The sequence below is a fragment of the Erpetoichthys calabaricus genome, chromosome 17 (genome assembly GCF_900747795.2).
Source record: "Erpetoichthys calabaricus chromosome 17, fErpCal1.3, whole genome shotgun sequence".
Classification (NCBI taxonomy): domain Eukaryota; kingdom Metazoa; phylum Chordata; class Cladistia; order Polypteriformes; family Polypteridae; genus Erpetoichthys; species Erpetoichthys calabaricus.
In genome coordinates this window covers 85,626,284-85,650,424 of record NC_041410.2, presented here as the reverse complement: position 1 = coordinate 85,650,424, position 24,141 = coordinate 85,626,284, and the positions used below count along the sequence as shown (strand labels likewise).

At 41.1% G+C, this 24,141-nt stretch overlaps 1 protein-coding gene across 2 annotated transcripts in view; it reads right to left on the bottom strand.

Annotated features, from left to right (window-relative positions):
• galk2 (galactokinase 2) overlaps positions 1-24,141 on the bottom strand; it is a 181,961-nt gene that overhangs the window by 31,292 nt on the left and 126,528 nt on the right. For both annotated transcript variants that reach the window (XM_051920919.1, XM_028822951.2), the window contains one exon: positions 8,343-8,553. In XM_051920919.1, coding sequence (XP_051776879.1) covers positions 8,343-8,553 — 211 coding nt within the window. The remainder of the gene's footprint in view (positions 1-8,342; positions 8,554-24,141) is intronic.

The following is a 24,141-nucleotide window of genomic DNA, read 5'->3' as shown; positions in this document are numbered from 1 at the left end:
AGTCAGCTTTGTATTGGTTGATAAATAGGCAGGTAGACATAAAAGGCACTAAATACAACAGATAGATAGATAGATAGATAGATAGATAGATAGATAGATAGATAGATAGATAGATAGATAGATAGATAGATAGATAGATAGATAGATAGATAGATAGATAGATAGATAGATAGATAGATAGATAGATAGATAGATAGATAGATAGATATGAAAGACACTCTATAATAGATAGATAGATAGATAGATAGATAGATAGATAGATAGATAGATAGATAGATAGATATGAAAGACACTCTATAATAGATAGATAGATAGATAGATAGATAGATAGATAGATAGATAGATAGATAGATAGATAGATAGATATGAAAGACACTCTATAATAGATAGATAGATACATAGATATGAAAGACACTACATAATAGATAGATAGATAGATAGATAGATAGATAGATAGATAGATAGATAGATAGATAGATAGATAGATAGATAGATAGATAGATAGATAGATAGAAGTATTAGGCCACAGCAAGAGATATTTTAAGTATTACAATTAAAGTCCCAGCAAATTCATTCTCATGTGACAATGATTATTTTCAAAATGCAGTACACACACAATCCTAGTTACACAGTGTACAGCAAACACAAATCTATAAACAATTAAGAAAAGATGCTCAATACACAGAATGCGATAGTCACCAAGTGTTATGATGTGAGATTTTGTATACAAGTTGATAAATATTTTGTATGTCTTTATTTATAACTTAGGCAAAGCAATGGAATATTACTGCTACATTAGTGAAAAGCATTCATGTTAACAAACCCTCCACCAGGACTGAGTCTCTTTGAATTTTACGACAGGATTTGGCGGATGTGCCTGAAACAAGTTTGGTTAGTGTTTCTCTGAAGTCTCTCATCCCCCACACAAAGCCAGGCTACCTAACTGCCAAGCTTTACCTTAAAATATGGTTTTGGGGGATGGCAGGCGTTAAGATGTTCTGTTCCCCCATTGGTCTAAAGTATGGCTGTTTGGGACTGTCTTGTATCAGAAGCCTTTAAGTACTATGATGCCCTATTGGCTCTAAGGGTTGGGCAGAGAATCTATACATTTGCTCACTCCCTCACCCTCTCTATATAAAACCCTAAGCCTAAAAGTGCAATGATTTTATGTGACGTTTTTATGTCACATTTTTTGTCACACTTTAAATCGGGCTTATTTTAAAACCTACATATATATGTTTTGTATCATTCCATAAATGGCCAAGGTCTGGCTTACTTGTCGGAATTTATCATGACTTACAAACCAGAGCGCACATTAAGATCTCAAGATGCTGGTCTGCTTATGATTCCAAGGATTAATAAAGTAACAATGGGAGGTCGAGCTTTTAGTTACAAGGCCCCTAAACTGTGGAATGGTCTGCCTGCTACTATAAGAGATGCCCCTTCGGTCTTAGCTTTTAAATCCCAGCTAAAGACTCACTACTTCTGTTTATCACACCCTGACTAGAGCTGCTGATTAACTGTACAGACTGCATCTCTGTTGTTAGTCATTAGCACTAAAAAAATAAGTAACATGATAGTTAGAATTTGTTACTAACACTCACCTATTCTGGTTCTCTTCTCGGTACTCAAATATGGCACTTGGTGCCACGGCCTACCTATCAAGATGTTTTGCCTGCCTAAGGTAAAGTCATCCCTGATGGAGGATCGCAGGAATCGCGGGGTAGAGGGGTCCTTTCATCGGATTGGCTGGCCCAGCGCTGTTCCAACCATGGAATGGCCAAATGGGGGAGGCAGCTTGATGGATGAGGTCTCCAGGACTCTAAATATATCCAAATCTTCTTATGTGATATCATCTACTGTTAAATTCTGCTCCGTACTTCTAAAATTTTTATTTTTATACTGTATTGAGGATTTGTTCTGTTCTGTGTATTGCATTGTATTGACCCCCTTGTTTTTGACACCCACTGCACGCCCAACCTACCTGGAAAGGGGTCTCTCTTTGAACTGCCTTTCCCAAGGTTTCTCCCATTTTTCGCTACAAGGTTTTTTTGGGAGTTTATCCTTGTCTTCTTAGAGAGTCAAGGCTGGGGGGCTGTCAAGGGCCTGTTAAAGCCCATTGCAGCACTTCTTGTGTGATTTTGGGCTATACAAAAATAAATTGTATTGTATTGTATTATTTTCAGAATTTATCGCACTTTAATGTGATGTTGTTAGATTTTCAGATTCTTATTCCGTTTTTAAATTCTAAACTAAAAAATATCAAGAACTCATGTCCCGTGAGACGAAACTTTGTGCCAAAAGATTTAACTAGGCCCGGGACCGGAAATAAAAGACAAAGAGTAAGACAACTGCTGTACAGACTTTTAAATGTTCGAAGGGCCGTGCGAGATGCAGGTCACGTGACACGGCAGCAGCAGCTGATCGAGCAAAGAGGAGGTAAAAAAAAAAAAAAAGTATTTGTTTCCCATTGTATCACCGTTTAAGAAGGGGTTTCAGAAGAGCGACTGCGTCTCCTTGGGGTGCTAAAACACAACGCGAGTGGCAGAGACATGAAGGGGCTGGTGTGTAGCACAGGCCAGGGGGGTTGGTGAGTGAAGAGAGTGCATCCGGAAAGTATTCACTCTTTTCACACACTCATCACTTTTTCCACATTTTGTTATTTTACAGTCTTATTCCAAAATGGATTAAATTCATTTGTTTCCTCAGAATTCTACACACAACACCCCATAATGACAACGTGAAAAAAGTTTACTTGAGATTTTTGCAAATTTATTAAAAATAAAATAATTGAGACGCACATGTACATAAGTATTCACAGCCTTTGCCATGAACCTCGAAACTGAGCTCAGGTGCATCCTGTTTCCCCTGATCATCCTTGAGATGTTTCTGCAGCTTCATTGGAGTCCACCTGTGGTAAATTCAGTTGACTGGACATGATTTGGAAAGGCACACACCTGTCTATATAAGGTCCCACAGTTGACAGTTCATGTCAGAGCACAAACCAAGCATGAAGTCAAAGGAATTGTCTGTAGACCTCCGAGACAGGATTGTCTCGAGGCACAAATCTGGGGAAGGTTACAGAAAAATTTCTGCTGCTTTGAAGGTCCCAATGAGCACAGTGGCCTCTATCATCCGTAAGTGGAAGAAGTTCGAAACCACCAGGACTCTTCCTAGAGCTGGCCGGCCATCTAAACTGAGCGATCAGGGGAGAAGGGCCTTAGTCAGGGAGGTGACCAAGAACCCGATGGTCAATCTGTCAGAGCTCCAGAGGTCCTCTGTGGAGAGAGGAGAACCTTCCAGAAGGACAACCATCTGTGCAGCAATCCACCAATCAGGCCTGTATGGTAGAGTGGCCAGACGGAAGCCACTCCTTAGTAAAAGGCACATGGCAGCCCGCCTGGAGTTTGCCAAAAGGCACCTGAAGGACTCTCAGACCATGAGAAAGAAAATTCTCTGGTCTGATGAGACAAAGATTGAACTCTTTGGTGTGAATGCCAGGAGTCACGTTTGGAGGAAACCAGGCACCGCTCATCACCAGGCCAATACCATCCCTTGACCTCAGACTGGGCGACGGTTCATCTTTCAGCAGGACAACGACCCTAAGCACACAGCCAAGATATCAAAGGAGTGGCTTCAGGACAACTCTGTGAATGAGTGGCCCAGCCAGAGCCCAGATTTGAATTTGAGATTTGAATCTCAAGGACATGGAATTATGCTTTGGGGGCATAAATGCAACACAAAACTTGATTTTTTTTAAGCAAAACAATGAAAACACACAACGAATGCATGAGGGGCTCTTTAAGCTACAATGGCAGGGTGAACAAGACCTGTATGGTATCCAGTCTACATCCCTCGTCCCCATGGGAAAAAACGTCAATCAGTCCTTGACGTTTCATGATCAGGACTTACTATACTGGAGCACACCCACCCTACGGATCACAGCAAGGTCCAAATTCCATTCTGTTAAAACAAAAAAAGTTATTACTGCTCCCCAAAATTGCTCCTCTCACTTTTTTTTTTAATTTCCTCTACCACGCATAGCAGCGAAGTCTGCGAATGTGCCAGGTTGCCAACGCAAAAGAGAAAAAGAAGTTACAAATAAAATCGTGCAAATACTCAAAGTCGCGAAAGTTGAGGATTGGCGGTTTGTAGGTTTTTAACATTTTGTTTGTGCTGTTTGGTGGGATTACTTTACTAATACACTTTTTCAATTAAATTAGTCATTTGGTTTGTGGTTGTTTGGACGGGTGGGTTCCTAATGGTCTCTTTGGGGTTTGAAAATGAATAAATCTTAGTCACCCTGCAGGGTTAGGGTTAGATGACTCATTGGTCTCCTGGGGGTGTGCAGCACCCGGAGGTTACGAGTCGCCGTCTGTATTTAAACTGTGCGTGAGCTCGTCTTTTGAAAATAAGGATGAGTTACTGTAGAAATGTAAATTCTTTCTACATATGGCTTTTGAGCAAATAAATTAAAAGAAAAAGAAAAAAAAAAAACGCTTTGGGGTCAATCCAATTCTCTTAGAAACAGACCTTTCTGACTGATTTTTGTTAACTTAATATAATTTGAATTTTTTTTTTTGAATTGGCTTGGCAACCGTGATTTATTGCTGTTTAACTCAAGATTCTCAGTTCAAAGCAAAAAGTTCCTCATTTCCGTCACACCCATCTCAATATGGCAAGATGAAAGATGATGGGACAGTGGTCTGTACAATCTGAAAAGGAGACGTATTTGTGGTAGTGAGGGAAGCGCAGATTTTGGTTACAAAAAACATTAAGCAGTTCCTAAAGCAAAGACTGTAGGAATCCACATTGTGAAGCCCAGGGCACGTACAGCCCGACACAGAAAATGCAGGCAGGACACGACTTTGCCACACAGCACACGGGTTTATTTATTCACAACCCAGTCCAGCATAAGCCCATGCCACAGTCCTTCTTGCCTCCACTCCTTCTCAAGAGCTTTGTCCACTTCCTCCCAAGTCAGGCCATTGAGTGGTGGTGACTGGCACTCTTTATAGGGGAGGGGGCCCAAAAAGCTTCTTCCTGGCAGCACTTCTGCCAAATAGGGCCCTGTAAAAATCCAGGCGCCCCTTGGCAGTGGCCATGGGCCCCAGCAGGGCTGAGCTTCCATACTCACAACCCGTGGCCCCTGCTGCAAGCCATGGATCTTGCCCTCTGTCAGTCTGGGGGACAACTGGTCTTGAAAATACTCTGTCTTCCTGGTCCTTCGATACTCCACCATCTGCCACAACATATATTACTTACGTCAATATAGAAGAGTCCTTCCTTTCTGTAATGTCAGTTTCTGTTCTTGCTAACTTCCATAGGGATGTGCACACTGAGAATCTACAGGATTACTCAAAGCAATATGGAGCACTGATGAATACCTGGCCGTCTATTTTGTGAAGATGCTTGTTCAGTTCCTGGTTTGTGGGTAGCCTTAACATATCCTTACAGCTTGCTTTTCAAATAAAAAAAAAGTTTTTTTTTTTATTATATCTTGGGGGCTTTGCCCCCTGCTAGCTTCACTCACCAACTCCTGGGCCTGCACTATGCGCTAGCCACTGTACGGCTCTGACACTCGCGTATGGGGATGTGGATATATAATTTAAACAGATTGTTATTTTCATGGGAATTGTTACATATACATAATAGAACTAACTATTTCACATTACAGCGAGTAATTAACCTTATTAAAAAACAGTAAAAGCTAATAATTTGAATGTAAATTATGTTTCATGTTGCATTAGAGATATTCATTGCGTTATACGATTTTGTTCTGTTTGGATTTGAAATGAACACACAAATACTTTTTTAAAACTTGCACTTTTACTGTAAAACTTCAGTAAAAACAATTCTTTGAATAAAATTGTCATCAATATCGCATTGAATTTTGATTTTGTGTTTGGACTTTCATCGTGACAATGCAAAGTATAACTGCCCGTGAGTAAATTTAATTTCTTTCTCTCTAATAAATACATCAATCGAATGTTTGTCTCTGTGATTTGTTAATTGTCTTTGCAAATCTATTCTAACGGGAAACTGTTAACGTTTTAATACGAATGGCATATGAAGATCTCCTTTGCTGTCTAATGTTATCTGCGGGAGAGGTACTACATTACTTTTTTTGGATACATCCTACTTTCAACAGTAATTCGGGCTGCGGAAGACCGTACAGTGTTAATAGTTGTAGATATTCTTTGGGATATTGTAAGCTGATGTTTTTCAATACCACCAATATATATATATACAGTGGAACCTCGGTTTGCGAGCATAATTCGTTCCGGAAACGTGCTTGTAGTCCAAAGCACTCGTATATCAAAGTGAATTTCCCCATAAGAAATAATGGAAACTCAGATGATTTGTTCCACAACCCAAAACTATTCATATAAAAATGATTAAATATAAAGTAAAAATACATAAAACAATTAACTTGCACTTTACCTTTGAAAAGAATCATGGCTGGTGTGAGTGAGTTTCTAAACTCTTGTGGGACTGCACCCAACGGGACGACACGCGGAAGAGCGTCCCAAAGCAATCGCAGTCTCCCAGCGCTGTAGCAGTTCTCCGTAAAAGCGAATCCGAAAAGATCGCGGACATGCTATAAGCGCCTGCCGTCAATGGGTGATACAAGGAACAAGGAACATTATAAATTTGCACGGCCCTGCCTGACTGCTGTGTCTGTGTATAAATAACCGCGCTGTTGCTGTTTCAAGCTAAATAAAGCTTGTGTTGCTAAAGTACTGAGACTCAGCTTTGTGTTTTAGGGTGCAAGACGGGGACTCGCACGTTACAGTGCGCGAGCGCACACACACACACACACATTATATATATATATATATATATACATACATACATACACACATACACACATACATACATACACACACACACCTGAACAAGGGTTTTACACCGAGAACCGTGAGGACGTCACCAATCACAACACTCGACCTTTATTAAAAAAGGGAGAGTTTCTTGTTTGCTTCCTTTAAAAGAAAAGATGGCGCATTTCGAAACAAAATGAGAAAAGGAATCATCAAAAAAAATAAAAAACGAGATTTACCATGGGTGGCACGGTGGCGCAGTGGTACCGCTGTTGCCTCGCAGTTAGGAGACCCGGGTTCGCTTCCCGGGTCCACCCTGCGTGGAGTTTGCATGTTCTCCCCGTGTCTGCGTGGGTTTCCTCCAGGCGCTCTGGTTTCCTCCCACAGTTCAAAGACATGCAGGTTAGGTGGATTGGTGATTCTACATTGGCCCTAGTGTGTGCTTGGTGTGTGGGTGTGTTTGTGTGTGTCCTGCGGTGGGTTGGCACCCTGCCCGGGATTGGTTCCCTGCCTTGTGCCCTGTGTTGGCTGGGATTGGCTCCAGCAGACCCCCGTGACCCTGTGTTCGGATTCAGCGGGTTAGAAAATGGATGGATGGATGGATTAACCATAATAACTGCTGCTATCATTTCACTGAAAGGAGCAACCGGGCATCACTTTTCATCCAGTTGCACACTACAGTAATGTGTTTCATATTTATCATGGCTGCCGGACTGCTATTTGGACTCACCGGTGAGATCATTTTGGTTCTCACTTCTGCTGTCATTTCATGAAGTTACCGTGTTTTCACTTTGGACTTTGTGAGTATGTAGATGTTTGTTCTTCATTTTGTACTTCAGTGTGGTTGGGGTGGAGGTCAAGGTTTATTTCATGTTTTTCTTTTCTATCATATTAGCATCTACATTGGAATCAGGGATTTCGGGGAGTGTGTGCGTGATATTTCATCTTTTTCTAATATATTCATTTTACAGTTACTGAACCTTTTATGTCTTTGTTTTTGTCTGTCGACTGGGGTGCTTGAGCGAATGGCGGGTAAGGAATTGAAGGGTGAGTACAGTCTGGCGTGGCCAAGTCCGGACTTCACACCAGCACAGCTGGAATGCGTGTAACTTGCCGCCACCTGAGCGTGACTGTGGTGGTTACATAGTTTTTCTATTTCAAGGTTGTGCCATATGAAATTGTAACGTGGAAGCTTGTCTTTCATTTACAGACATTAGTAGGTATTTGACTCTTCCTCATAATGGTCAGTAAACTAAACGCATGTGTATTTTATCATATATGGCACATTGTAATCGAGATCGGGTTTGTCAGTAATAGCAAGTGCTAGATGGGATGGGATGCCAGTCTCTCTCATGACACAACAGCCTTAGACTAATTTAGGCCTGCTAATTAAACTAACAAGCAGATAACTGAATTTTTTTTCTGTGGATTTAGAATTAAAACAACAGACTGAGACATAGTGATTTATGGGTAACTCAATGCAGTTTTGTACCCTTGACATGTCTGATAAAGACTCACCGTCTTGAGTATTCTGGCTAAGAATGCTGCTGCCTAGTTCTTCTACGGTGATTCCCAACAGCTGACAGATTTCCTCTCGGCTGTAAGGCTCAGGGTGCAGCAGCTCCTCAACGGCCGTTAGCATTTCTGGCAGATTGGCTCCAAGCATTGTCTGAACTTCTCCCAGTTTCATCACCTTTTTCCAGTCCAGGCCTCTTGCTTTTGATAAAAGCTAAAAAGTAAGCAAATTAATTACAATAAAAAAAGAGCTTTGAAAAATCTGCCTAATTCTGAATGCCATTTTTTAAAAATTTGTTTCATTGTATTTTGCTTTGGCTAAACTAAAATCAGAAATGCGGGCAGCACTCGGGACTTGTAAATGGATATGTGCAAAGTAACAATTAGGTAGAACTGAGTTTTATAAAAGCACCTCTCATAATGTTTTCATTTTCATGGACTCACAGGTACAGATGTGTGTAAGTGCAAGACAGGCCTTTAAATCCTTAATGTCTTTTCTCTCCTTTTGGCAACATTTACAATGATCTTTGTGCCACATTATTGCACACAAGTGCAATAGGTTTAATAGCAGGTGGAAATCTGCATTGAACATGTTCAGATTCTCTCATATTAGTTTGTTGAAACTGAAAATTATTTAGAAAGATGGAGCAGTAACAGGCATGGTAAAAAAAGAAAACAATGGAATACACTCCTGTATACCGCGGCCACAAGAAGAAAATCGACACCATTGAATCAAAACTCTAAAGCAAAGTCTGAGCTTTGTTCAACACGGAATTAACAATGATGGGTGCCAATTACTGTTGTCAGTTTCAAGATATTGCAGAGACAACTGTGGGTTCTTCTTCTTTTGTGAAGGGGGACCACCAAATATTTCCATGCCATTCACTCTCTATTTCCAAATTAGTTAAAAAAGATTAAATTTGGCAGAATGGTACATCTGGGGCAGCAGGTATCTGCTAAGAAAGGATATTTTGATATGTCAACATTTAGGGGACCCCCTAATAGTAAAAACCAAGTACCTGTGTAACGGCCGACCCCTTTACCCAGCCGGCAGCTACACCTCCAAGACCTGTGGCCTGGATAGTTTACTGAGAAAGAATCTAACTATCAAGCCGTACTTCTAACCAATTAAACTTTTCCCCACAATCGACGGTATAAATATAAGTACACAAAAGCAGGATGTAAAATTAAACGGATTAAATGTATTAAATGAAACAACAAGACATGCAAAAAATAGAAAACAGATATAAATATAAATAACCCTCCACCCCAGCAAAAACAAGACTCCACCAAATATAAATACAACAAAAACCCTCCCTTGCTTCTGTAACATATAAACACACAACACGAATAACAAAAATTGAATGAGATACGGAAATGAATGTGAACTTGAGTCTGGTTATAAAAAAACTGTCCTGAATGCGGTTGACTGAACTAGCGAAAAGTGAGTCGTTTGATTTTCCCCGGACAAAATGGAGCAGCCTCACCATGAATGCACGGTGCGTGGTGGATGATTAACTCCGACCCCGGGGTCTCTCATGATGAGGTTCTTGAAGCAAGTCCGGCGGATAGAAAAACAAACTGGATGGAAATGCGCGATGTGGAATATAACAGGTATAGATGGCTCGTGGTCGTGAATGTTAAAAATCTCCTTCTCTCCTCTCCTTCCTCCTCCTCCTGCTGGCTTAAATAGTCCTGTGACGGCAGTAATTGATTAATCGTGAACAGGTGTTTTCCAGGTTTGCGGCTGTGGTCTCCTTCCATCATCCATCCCCCTTTACGGGGACGGCATTAACTGATACACATACAAACAGCAAACGGGACAATGAAACGAGACGCACTCAGAACTGACATTTAACAACACTAACTATGTGGCCCCGCTACACCTGAAAATCTCAAAAATGCTTTGACAGATGTAATTGAAATTTGGCAACATTAGAGAAAAAGAAAAGTAGCTAAGTTGTTTTTTACTTTGTCAATATTTATTAGTATTATACTAACTTAAATGCTCTACACTGCGCCAAGTGTGTGCTTTATGCAAACAAAGGATGGAGCAGAAGTAATTAACAGGCCACACAGATAGCAGCACTAACCAAAAGGGTGGATGGATGACTGAATATGGGTTGGTGTCCTGGACAGAGAAAAAGAGACTCGATCACGTTGTGAAAAGGCAATAAATAGTTTGCTGAAGCTCAATGGTTAGTAAGCTCTATTCTACTGCTGTTGACTACCGGCCCTCTTAGATGCATGACGGTTCTTATCTTGGTTTTCCATTATGTTGTGTCGACCTGCAACCCATGGTAGGAGTAGGACAAATAGGACAGACTAATCCAACCGCTCTTTGATGGTGGCATTGCCAGACAATAGGTTAAGGGAAGTATACAGCTCTGATTGGCATTCTTCACCTGGCCGCCAATTACACAGTCCCACCCAGTTAAAGAGACAGAAAGCATCCTGGTTAGGACATTCACTATGCTTTATTCAAACAGAGGATGGATCACAAGCGGTTAACAGGCCACATGAATGGCAACACTAACTAATAGGGTGGATGGATGACTGAAGATGGGTTGGTGTTCTGGACAGAGAAAAAGAGACCCGATCATGTTGTGAAAAGGCAAGAGAAGGCTGGGTGAAGCTGAAGGGTTAGTAAGCTCTGTTTTATTGCTTTGACTACCGGCCCTCTTAGATGCATGCTGGTTCTTATCTTGGTTTTCCGTTACGCCACGTCGAACCTCAAACCACTGGTAGGAGCAGGACAAGTAGGAAAGACCAATCCAATAGCATTGCCAGCCAACAAGTTAGGAGAAGTATGCAGCCCTGACTGGCATTTTTCACCTGTCCGTCAGTTACGCAATCCCATCCAGTAAAGAAGATATAAAGCATCCCGGTCAGAACATTCATAATGCTTTATTCAAACAAAGGATGCAGCGGAAGCAGGTAACGGGCCACATGAATGGCAGTACTAACTAACAAGGAGGGCAGAAGACTGAAGACGGGGCAATGTCCTGGACAGAAAATCTGGAAACAAACAAAAAAAAAAGGCCTATTCAACAAAATGGGGTGTTTATGTTGAATTAGAAATCAACTCTCCATAAGCAAAGGGTTGGAAGAGATATCGTCAATTATAATAAAAAGACAGAAAGAGTGAAACACCAATCTGACAAACTCAATTCTGATATTCAGTCACAATGGACTTAAACATCACCATCAAAGTTCTCCTGAACTGTATTGATTAATCAAATAATTAAACGATTGTTCTGCATATAATTTGAAAGACATGCTCTACCACCTTGGTGACGGGAAGCAGAAATGAAGCTAAAAAACAGAACAAAAAAATCTTCAAATGTATGTAGTACTAGGGTGTTGTACCGTGTTAGCCATTAGCCATTGATTACATCTTGCCTGAAGAAGGGGCCTGAGTTGCCTCGAAAGCTTGCATATTGTAATCTTTCTAGTTAGCCAATAAAAGGTGTCATTTTGCTTGGCTTTTCTCTACATTCAAATGTATGCAAAGCTTAAAAAAAAGACTTGTAGTTAGTTGTGTTAATGGTGTATGAAATCATACCAGGAAGAACACCAGAATCACTCCAGAGACTAAAAGTTTTACAGCTGACCTGACCCTCATGGGAGGCAACAGTCTTCAGTGATTCTAAACATCTGCACGGTGTCATAAAGTTAAGGGTTGAGGAAACCAGCTGTTTGCATGCACAAGCGCTTCTTTTATATTCCAAGGTTCAATACGGATATACATTTTGGCAGATATGATATCATTTGGCTTTTCAAGGCTAAAAATGATTGATTTCTAATTTGAGAAAGCATATAGCCATTAGAAAAGAATTCTGGATATTTGAAGTTCATTTAAAACAAGCTGTGGTACTGTAGCTAAAGGTCTGAAGTGTGCCACTGTGATCTGTGATGTTTATTCCAAACACATTATTTTGTTAAAAATGGGTAATTGAGGCCATAAATAAAAGCAGCTGAAACCAGCTGAGAGAGAGAACTTGAGAGGGAGATGGGAAGAAACAAGAGGAAGACGACTCAGGCGGACTATTTAACATTACTGATGTGCCCTGTTTGGTGATGATCAATATTTGGCCAGGGGACACTGTCTGCTGTTTGGAGTTTTCCCTGTGAACAAATTCCACATTTGGCAAATGTGTGTTCTTATTGTGGAACCCGAAAAATTATAAAGCTCGGCCGACTGCACTGAACCTTAGAGCTCAACCAACAGACGGAAGGAAGATATCGGTACTGCCCGTACAAAGGACAACATGCCTTCCACACTCTTCCTTGAAGTGGACAATGCCAACTGTGGGACCACCCAAGTGCAGCATACTTTCACCTATAGCTCTCCTTCGACTATTGTGTTATTGTGAGTGTTCAGCTGATATTAAACATATACATACACATACAGTGCATCCGGAAAGTAGCGAAGTGAAGAGAGCAGAGGGGAACCCCCTTGTGTGTATGTATTATATATATATATATATATATATATATATATATATACCTCACAGGTGACGCAGTGGTAGTGCTGCTGCTTTGCAGTAAGGAAATTGTGGAAGATTGTGGGTTCGTTTCCCGGTTCCTCCCTGTGTGGATAGCGCTTTGAGTATTGAGAAAGCGCTATATAAATGTAATGAATTATTATTATTATATATACAGTGCATCAGGAAAGTATTCACAGCACATCACTTTTTCCACATTTTGTTATGTTACAGCCTTATTCCAAAATGGATTAAATTCATTTTTTTCCTCAGAATTCTGCACACAACACCCCATAATGACAACGTAAAAAAAGTTTACTTGAGGTTTTTGCAAATTTATTAAAAATAAAAAAACTGAGAAATCACATGTACATAAGTATTCACAGCCTTTGCTCAATACTTTGTCGATGCCCCTTTGGCAGCAATTCCAGCCTCAAGTCTTTTTGAATATGATGCCACAAGCTTGGCACACCTATCCTTGGCCAGTTTCGACCATTCCTCTTTGCAGCACCTCTCAAGCTCCATCAGGTTGGATGGGAAGCGTCGGTGCACAGCCATTTTAAGATCTCTCCAGAGATGTTCAATCAGATTCAAGTCTGGGCTCTGGCTGGGCCACTCAAGGACATTCACAGAGTTGTCCTGAAGCCACTCCTTTGATATCTTGGCTGTGTGCTTAGGTTCGTTGTCCTGCTGAAAGATGAACCGTCGCCCCAGTCTGAGGTCAAGAGCGCTCTGGAGCAGGTTTTCATCCAGGATGTCTCTGTACATTGCTGCAGTCATCTTTCCCTTTATCCTGACTAGTCTCCCAGTCCCCACAGCATGATGCTGCCACCACCATGCTTCACTGTAGGGATGGTATTGGCCTGGTGATGAGCGGTGCCTGGTTTCCTCCAAACGTGACGCCTGGCATTCACACCAAAGAGTTCAATCTTTGTCTCATCAGACCAGAGAATTTTCTTTCTCATGGTCTGAGAGTCCTTCAGGTGCCTTTTGGCAAACTCCAGGTGGGCTGCCATGTGCCTTTTACTAAGGAGTGGCTTCCGTCTGGCCACTCTACCATACAGGCCTGATTGGTGGATTGCTGCAGAGATGGTTGTCCTTCTGGAAGGTTCTCCTCTCTCCACAGAGGACCTCTGGAGCTCTGACAGAGTGACCATCGGGTTCTTGGTCACCTCCCTGACTAAGGCCCTTCTCCCCAGATCGCTCAGTTTAGATGGCCGGCCAGCTCTAGGAAGAGTCCTGGTGGTTTCGAACTTCTTCCACTTATGGATGATGGAGGCCACTGTGCTCATTGGGACCTTCAAAGCAGCAGAAATTTTTCTGTAACCTTCCCCAGATTTGTGCCTGGAGACAATCCTGCTCGGAGGTCTACAGACAATTCCTTTGACTTCATGCTTGGTTTGTGTTCTGACATGAACTGTCAACTGTGGGACCTTATATAGACAGGTGTGTGCCTTTCCAAATCATGTCCAGTCAACTGAATTTACCACAGGTGGACTCCAATGAAGCTGCAGAAACATCTCAAGGATGATCAGGGGAAACAGGATGCACCGGAGCTCAATTTTGAGCTTCATGGCAAAGGCTGTGAATACTTCTGTACATGGGATTTCTCAATTTTTTTATTTTTAATAAATTTGCAAAAACCTCAAGTAAATTTTTTTCACGTTGTCATTATGGGGTGTTGTGTGCAGAATTCTGAGGAAAAAAATGAATTTAATCCATTTTGGAATAAGGCTGTAACATAACAAAATGTGGAAAAAGTGATGCGCTGTGAATACTTTCTGGATGCACTGTACACATATATATATACATACACATATATATATATACTGTATATATATGGTTGAAATAGTTTTACTGTCAAATAATGCAAAGAGTACGCAACATGTGTTTCGCCCTAATTCTGGGCTCATCAGGCGTACGCACTCACTGCTCCACCCTCTCTGGTATCGAACCTCGGACGTCCGCGCCAGAGGCGAAGCCTCTAACGTTGCGCCACACCGTGTGGTTTGTTTATTTGACAGCATGTAGATCGGGGTAATTACATTCATGGCATTCGTAGTCTGAATCACAATCTGATTGTATCGGTGGTTACCTACCAGGTAACACTTGTGGTTGGTCTCCCTATATACATACACACACACACACACACACACACACACAGGTCTGATTAGAATCTGATATTTGGGTGGTTACCTACCAGGTAACACTTGTGGTTGGTCTCCCTATATACACACACACACACACACACACACACACACACAGGTCTGATCAGAATCTGATATTTGGGTGGATACCTACCAGGTAACGAATGTGGATGTTTGGCTAGCTAGTAGACATCTGCCACGTCCTCTCAGCTGCAAGAAGCCGCTCATAGACATGTGATACAGTACCTGCCAAATAATACAAAGAGTATACAACATGTGCTTCACCTTATTTGGGGCTCATCAAGACCACCTGGCAGATAACTACCCAAATATCCGATTGTGATCTGACCTATGCATGTAATACTCCGATCTTCACCCTGCCAAATAAGCAAACCAGCCACAATGGCGTAACGCCTGAGGCTTTGCCTCGGACTCTGACGTCTGAGGTTCGATCACCGTAAGGGGAAGCAAAGGTGCATACATTTGATGAGCTCCAAATAGGGCAAAACATGTATCGTGTACTCTTTGTATTAATTGGCAGATACTGTATAACATACATACAGTATATATATAGTGCTGGGAGGTATATCAGTTCATACCAAAAACCGTTTTTTATTTTTGTTATGATATAGATTTTTCTTATACCGCAATACCGGTTTAAATAGCCTAAACAACGTTTGGAACATGGCACAGCGGGAAACTGTTTAAGGGGGGACCATATTCACTGCTACACCGCTAGACACGCATGCAACTGAGTACATTCATTAGTGGAGGTATTGAGTGGTGAAAATGGACAGAGAACATTCTGAAACTGAAGCTGTAGCAGACGATAAAGTTGAACATGATGACACTTTTGCCAAAAAAAGGAGCCGTATCTGTTGTGTCTGAAAATACTTTGGTTTTAAAAGGTCAGATGTGGATCAAAAAACTATTTACTCTAAATGCTGTCGAGCTAAAGTTGTCACTGGAGGCGGCAACATGAGTAATATGCTGCACCACCTTAGCCGCAAACATGCTTTGGAGTGCCATGAATGTATTGAACTAAGATTGGCACCCTCCACGTCCTCAAGTAAAACTGAAAAAGCTAGAGGACACTCAAGTCAGATGTCACTTGTAGACGTGTTTGCTAGAGGTACTGCCTATGACAAAAAAAGCAAGCAGTGGATCGAGATAACCAACGCCATTACAATCCATATAGCTAACGTGTCAGTGGACAGAGATTGTTAACATTAACAGAAAGTGCAGTTGGTCTACAAAATATATTTACTCTTTATTCCTTTTCTAAGACATGTTCGGTGCAATACAACTTTTGACAAGCACCTCTGGATATTTTACTAAGTCTAAATGACTCTTTGGATGGTTGAAAATATGTTGTCAAAATTATAGTTGTAAGTTGTTTGCAAAATTTGTTCAATAAAAAAGTTCTACATTTTGACTGCAACTGTCATGCATTGTGATTCGTTCTCTTCATTAGTGCCACCCCCTTGAAAACTATCACTTTATGGGGCCATGCAAACCTGGATTAATACATGTGTGCACATTAAAATGTTTTGTACAATGTACAATTCTCATGACAGTGGAATAGGTTATTCGTAGCCAGTCTACTGCAGTAAGTGGAAAATGTGGTTAATATCCACTCATGCATGTGAAAAAAAAATACAGCTGAAAACCATGAAACCGGTAGAATTTTGAAAAATGCCGTGATATACAATTTTGGTCATACTGCCCAGCACTACACACACATACACACACACATATATATACAGTGGTGTGAAAAACTATTTGCCCCCTTCCTGATTTCTTATTCTTTTGCATGTTTGTCACACAAAATGTTTCTGATCATCAAACACATTTAACCATTAGTCAAATATAATACAAGTAAACACAAAATACAGTTTTTAAATGATGGTTTTTATTATTTAGGGAGAAAAAAAATCCAAACCTACATGGCCCTGTGTGAAAAAGTAATTGCCCCCTTGTTAAAAAATAACCTAACTGTGGTGTATCACACCTGAGTTCAATTTCCGTAGCCACCCCCAGGCCTGATTACTGCCACACCTGTTTCAATCAAGAAATCACTTAAATAGGAGCTGCCTGACACAGAGAAGTAGACCAAAAGCACCTCAAAAGCTAGACATCATGCCAAGATCCAAAGAAATTCAGGAACAAATGAGAACAGAAGTAATTGAGATCTATCAGTCTGGTAAAGGTTATAAAACCATTTCTAAAGCTTTGGGACTCCAGCGAACCACAGTGAGAGCCATTATCCACAAATGGCAAAAACATGGAACAGTGGTGAACCTTCCCAGGAGTGGCCGGCCGACCAAAATTACCCCAAGAGCGCAGAGACGACTCATCCGAGAGGTCACAAAAGACCCCAGGACAACGTCTAAAGAACTGCAGGCCTCACTTGCCTCAATTAAGGTCAGTGTTCACGACTCCACCATAAGAAAGAGACTGGGCAAAAACGGCCTGCATGGCAGATTTCCAAGACGCAAACCACTGTTAAGCAAAAAGAACATTAGGGCTCGTCTCAATTTTGCTAAGAAACATCTCAATGATTGCCAAGACTTTTGGGAAAATACCTTGTGGACTGATGAGTCAAAAGTTGAACTTTTTGGAAGGCAAATGTCCCGTTACATCTGGCGTAAAAGGAACACAGCATTTCAGAAAAAGAACATCATACCAACAGTAAAATATGGTGGTGGTAGTGTGATGGTCTGGGGTTGTTTTGCTGCTTCAGGACCTGGAAGGCTTGCTGTGATAGATGGAACCATGAATTCTACTGTCTACCAAAAAATCCTGAAGGAGAATGTCCGGCCATCTGTTCGTCAACTCAAGCTGAAGCGATCTTGGGTGCTGCAACAGGACAATGACCCAAAACACACCAGCAAATCCACCTCTGAATGGCTGAAGAAAAACAAAATGAAGACTTTGGAGTGGCCTAGTCAAAGTCCTGACCTGAATCCAATTGAGATCATATGGCATGACCTTAAAAAGGCGGTTCATGCTAGAAAACCCTCAAATAAAGCTGAATTACAACAATTTTGCACAGATGAGTGGGCCAAAATTCCTCCAGAGCACTGTAAAAGACTCATTGCAAGTTATCGCAAACGCTTGATTGCAGTTATTGCTGCTAAGGGTGGCCCAACCAGTTATTAGGTTCAGGGGGCAATTACTTTTTCACACAGGGCCATGTAGGTTTGGATTTTTTTTTCTCCCTAAATAATAAAAACCACCATTTACAAACTGCATTTTGTGTTTACTTGTGTTATATTTGACTAATGGTTAAATGTGTTTGATGATCAGAAACATTTTGTGTGACAAACATGCAAAAGAATAAGAAATCAGGAAGGGGGCAAATAGTTTTTCACACCACTGTATATCTACTCTATATACAGACATATGAAAAATTTTGGGAACCCCTCTTAGCCTGCATAATAATTGACTCTCCTTTCAACAAAAAAGATAACAGTGGTACGTCTTTCATTTCCTAGGAACATCTGAGTACTGCGGTGTTTTCCGAACAAAGATTTTTAGTGATGCAGTATTTAGTTGTATGAAATTAAATCAAATGTGAAAAACTGGCTGTGCACAAATGTGGGTCCCCTTGTCATTGTGCTGATCTGAATGCCTGTCACTGCTCAATGCTGATTACTTGTAACACCAAATTGGTTGGATGAGCTCAGTAAGCCTTGAACTTCATAGACAATCATGAGATATAAAGGTATTTAAGGTGGTCAATGTCAAGTTGTGCTTCCTTCCCTTTGACTCTCCTCTGAAGAGTGACAGCATGGGATCCTCAAAGCAACTCTCAAAAGATCTGAAAACAAAGATTGTTGAGTCTCCTGGTTTAGTGGAAGGCTACAAAAAGCCATCTCAGAGGTTTAAACTGTCAGTTTCTGTAACTGTAAGGAATGGAATCAGGAAATGGAAGGCCACAGGCACAGTTGCTGTTAAACCCAGCAGGTCTGGCAGGCCATGAAAAATACAGGAGTGGCATATGCGCAGGATTATGAGAAGGTTACAGACAACCCACAGATCACCTCCAAAGACCTGCAAGAACATCTGGCTGCAGATGGTGTATCTGTACATCGTTCTACAATCCAGCGCAATTTGCACAAAGAACATCTGCATGGCAGGGTGATGAGAAAGAAGCCCTTTCTGCACTCACGTCACAAACTGAGTCGCTTGTTGTATGCCAATGCTCATTTAGACAAGCCAGATTCATTTTGGAACAAAGTGCTTTGGACTGATAAGACAAAAATTGAATTATCTGGTCAGAACAAAAAGAGCTTTGCATGGAAGAAGAAGAATATCGCATTCCAAAAAAAACACCTGCTACCTACTGTCAAATTTGGTGGAGGTTCCATCATGCGGTGGGGCTGTGTGGCTAGTTCAGGGACTGGGGCCCTTGTTAAAGTCGAGGGTCAGATGAATTTCAACTCAATATCAACAAATTCTTCAGGATAATGTTCAAGCATCAGTCACAAAGCTGAAGTTACGCAGGGGTGGGATATTCCAACAAGACAATCGCCCAAAACACAGTTCGAAATCTACAAAGGCATTCATGCAGAGGGAGAAGTACAATGTTCTGGAATGGCCGTCACAGTCCCCTGACTTGAATATCATCGAAAATCTATGGGATGATTTGAAGTAGGCTGTCTGTGCTCAGCAGCCATCAAATTGAACTGAACTGGAGAGATTTTGTATGGAAGAGTGGATCAAAAATACCTCCATCCAGAATCCAGACACTCATCAAAGGCTATAGGAGGACAACGTCTAGACGCTGTTAGATTAGCAAAAGGAGGCTCAACTAAGTATTGATGTCATATCTCTGTTGGGTGCCCAGATTTATGCACCTGTCTAATTTTGTTATGATGCATATTGCATATTTTCTATTAATCCAATAAACTTAATGTCACTGCTGAAATATTACTGTTTCCATAAGGCATGTCATATATTAAAAGGAAGTTGCTAGGGGTTGCTGAGGGGTTCCCAAACATTTTCATATGACTGTATATAAAATCCTAAGCCTAAAAGTGCAACGATTTTGTGCAACGATTTTATCTGAAGTTTTTATGCCACGTTTTTTGCCACGCTTTAAATTGGGCTTATTTTAAAACCTACATATTGTAACAAAGGCTCTATATGGGCACCTGACCCGACACAGATGGACATGGAGGCACGTGTAAAATAAAAAACTTTTTATTTTTCTTCACCTGTGGGGCATGTCTTCCCTGTAATCCCCAAGTGCACAAACACCAAATTAAACATACTGCAAAGTACTGTTTTTTTCTTCGTCCACCACTCCTCTCAGGCAACCTCATCCTACTCCTCCCAACTCTGGCTCTGGGAGTGGTGGCTGCAGGCCGCTTTTATAGTTCACCCGGAAGTGCTCCAGGTTCTTGATTGCTGAGTTCCGGGTGTGGTGAATACACTGCCCATAAGGGCTCAGAAGTTCCAGCTGCAGCACCCCCCGGTGGCGCCTGTGGGACCCAACAGGGCTGCACCCAACTCCAATTCCCATGGAGCCCTGCAGGAAACCGAGGCACCGCTCCAACCCAGGGGGGCGGCCATCTAACATCTAGGGGGAGGTATTGCACCATCCAGGGCTGCTCCCCCTGAATATAGAGTGAAGGGGTGTCCGCCACAATATATATGTTTGGTATCATTCTTTTCAGAATTTATCGAACTTTAATGTGATGTTAGATTTACAGATTCTTATTTCATTTTTAAATTCTAAACTAAAAATATCAAGAACTCACATCCCATGAGATGAGACTTTGTGCCAAGAGATTTAACCACGCCTGGGGCCGGAAATAAAAGACAAAGAGTAGGACAGCTGCTGTACAGGATTTTAAATGCTCGAAGCACCGTGCGAGATGCAGATCACGTGACACGGCTGAAGCAGCAGCAAGCAGCATCAGAGACACAAAGTGGCTGGTGTGTAGCGCAGGCCGGGGGTGTTAGCAAGCGAAGTGAGCAGGGGGTAAACCCCCTAGTATGTATATATATATATATATATATATATATATATATATATATATATATATATATATATATATATATACACACATACAGTGGACCGTTGACTTACGAACTCAATTCGTTCGTGAGGGCTGGTTGTAACTCAAGTTGGTTGTAAGTCAAGACTATTTTTTCCCATAAGAAATAATGGAAATGCCCTTAATGTGTTCCGAACCTCCTACAGCAACACCTACTTAACTTTTTTAATAAAAAAGGTTGCATAATGTGCATAATTTACCAAAAACACCAATAATTTTTCTAATGTACTAACCAAAAAGTTATAAAAAGTGCCTAGCCTACCAGAAACAACAATTTCATACTGTACTCACCATTTAAGTTGACATCTTTCGGCATGCAGGAAGGAAGGAGGAGGAGAATGAAATGGAAGGTGGTTATTGTTTGGAAGGAGTTTCCTTATACAAATCTTTTCTTTGTAAAATTGTCGAGATGGTGGATTTCGACATGCTGTACATATTAGCGAGATTTGTCACACGAACGCCACTCTCATATTTCCACACAATTTCCTTCTTCGTTTCGATTGTGATCGCTTTCTTTACCTTCGTTACCATCTCTTCCTTCGTTAGCAATTATCGAAATAAATTATATAAATAACTGCACTGACTGAAATTACGTCCATAAACACATGTATCTGGGCTCCGACTGACACTTACGAACGCTCTCGGCTGTTTGTTTAGAATCGCACGAGTGGATACACGTGACCGCATTCGGGTCGTAACGCAAGACGTTGGTCGTAATTCAAAACAAAAATTTTGGTCGCAAACCAAGTTGTTCGCATGTCAGGCCAGTTGTATATCAAGGGTTGACTGTATATATATATATATATATATATATATATATATATATATATATATATATATATATATATATATATATCTAGTAATCCCTCCTCGATCGCGAGGGTTGCGTTCCAGAACCCTCCGCGAAAGGTGAAAATCCGCGAAGTTGAAACCATATGTTTATATGGCTATTTTTATATTGTCATGCTTGGGTCACAGATTTGCACAGAAACACAGGAGGTTGAAGAGAGACAGGAACTTTATAAAAACGCTGCAAACAAACATTTGTCTCTTTTTCAAAAGTTTAAACTGTGCTCCATGACAAGACAGAGATGACAGTTCCGTCCCACAAGTAAAAGAACGCAAACATATATTCCTCTTCAAAGAAGTGCGCGTCAGGAGCAGAGAATGTCAGAGAGAGAGAGAGTGAGAAAAGCAAACAATCAAAAACTAATAGGTGCCGTTCAAGCTTTTAAGTATGCGAAGCACCATGCGGGAAGCATGTCACTTGACAAAGCAGCCACAAGTAAGCCCAGCAAGGAAGGCAGTAATGTGAAGGTAGTCTTTCAGCGTTTTTTGAGCAGCGGTTTTATCCTCTAGGGCAGGGGTGGGCAGATTCAGTCCTGGAGGGCCGCAGTGGTTACAGGTTTTTGTTCCAACCCAGTTGCTTAATTAAAAACCAATCCTTGTCAATTATTTAATTTCATGGCTTGCTAGTGCTTTAACTCTGCCATGTCAGGTCATTCTCATATCCTAGATTTATTTTCCTTTCTAAGGATATCATCCAAATGATTTGAAGTTTAAAACAGATGAGTAATTCTCAGTGCTTCACTTTTTTCTCTTCACTTTCCTTCCAAGTATTTAATTAAACCAAACAGTGTGTGATAAATACACGCAGGTGTAAATGAAAACAAGCTAAATGGAGAAATGCTGGTCTCTTTTGTCATTTGCATGGTATTGCTAATTAGGAGCAATTAAAAACCAAGAATACAGCTATTTAAGACTAAAATAAGCAATAAGGGTTCAAAATCTTAACGAGCGAGACAACTAAAGTGAAGCTGAAGTGTTACTTGAGCAATAAGGGCTTCTTATTAAGCAATTGGGTTGGAGCAAAAACCTGCAGCCACTGCGGCCCTCCAGGACTGAATCTGCCCACCCCTGCTCTAGGGGTGCGAACAGCCCCCGTGCTCACAATATATTTGAGGAGTTTTATTTAATACATAATACGTGCTCTGATTGGGTAGCTTCTCAGCTATCTGCCAATAGCGTCCCTTGTATGAAATCAACTGAGCAAACCAACTGAGGAAGCATGTACCAGAAATTAAAAGACCTATTGTCCACTGAAACCCACGAACCAGCGAAAAATCCGCGATATATATTTAAATATGCTTACATATAAAATCCGCGATAGAGTGAAGCCGCGAAAGTCAAAGCGTGATATAGTGAGGGATTACTGTATATATATATATATATATATAGGTATATATCGATAGATGGACAGATAGATAATAATTTTAGTATAGATAGATAGATAGATAGATAGATAGATAGATAGATAGATAGATAGATAGATAGATAGATAGATAGATAGATAGATAGATAGATAGATAGATAGATAGATAGATAGACGGACGTTGGTTTAGTAAAGGCTGCAATCTCCAATGAACCTGCTGGATGCCAGTACTTGTTGAAGACAGGTAATCTTAGTCTTAGATCCTCCCATGCTACTTATCATATCAGGCAAAAATTATTCTCCAGCATTTTTAGTCTTTGGTAAAGATCTCGGCTTCTTTACAACTAATGTTCAGCACCACCGGGTCTTGTATCAACACTCTTCTCCAAGTGGGCATTCTTTTGGTTGTTTGGCGTCTGGAGGTTTCCATGTCGGGCAATAGACAGTTAACAGAACAATAAAAAATGATATATTTGCTATCCCTTGCCCTACATGTACCTTCGGCGCCTTTCCTTGGTATTCGTGTGTGTGTGAACATCTCTTCCCCAGCACTCCCGTAAAGCCCGCTTCTCAGACTCTTGCATCCTGCCCATTGTTTCTTCATATTGAGAGGAACAAGGTGAGGCAGCATGTAGTCAGGATGGTCCCTGTGCAAATCCCCACTGTAGGGGGGCTCCTCGAAAAGCCTGGCAGGCTTAGGCGTGCATGGGAATTCCCCAGCAGGGAGAGGAGACTGCTGCTATTCAGTGACGTGTGTTACCACTGTGACTCTCACCAAGACAAGCAGTTAAAAGCCGAGTGAACAAACGACTTTCGAAGGAGAAATGACAACTTCATTAGCAGTGCCATAAGAAAAAAAAATGACACATGGACAGATGGTGCCATCAG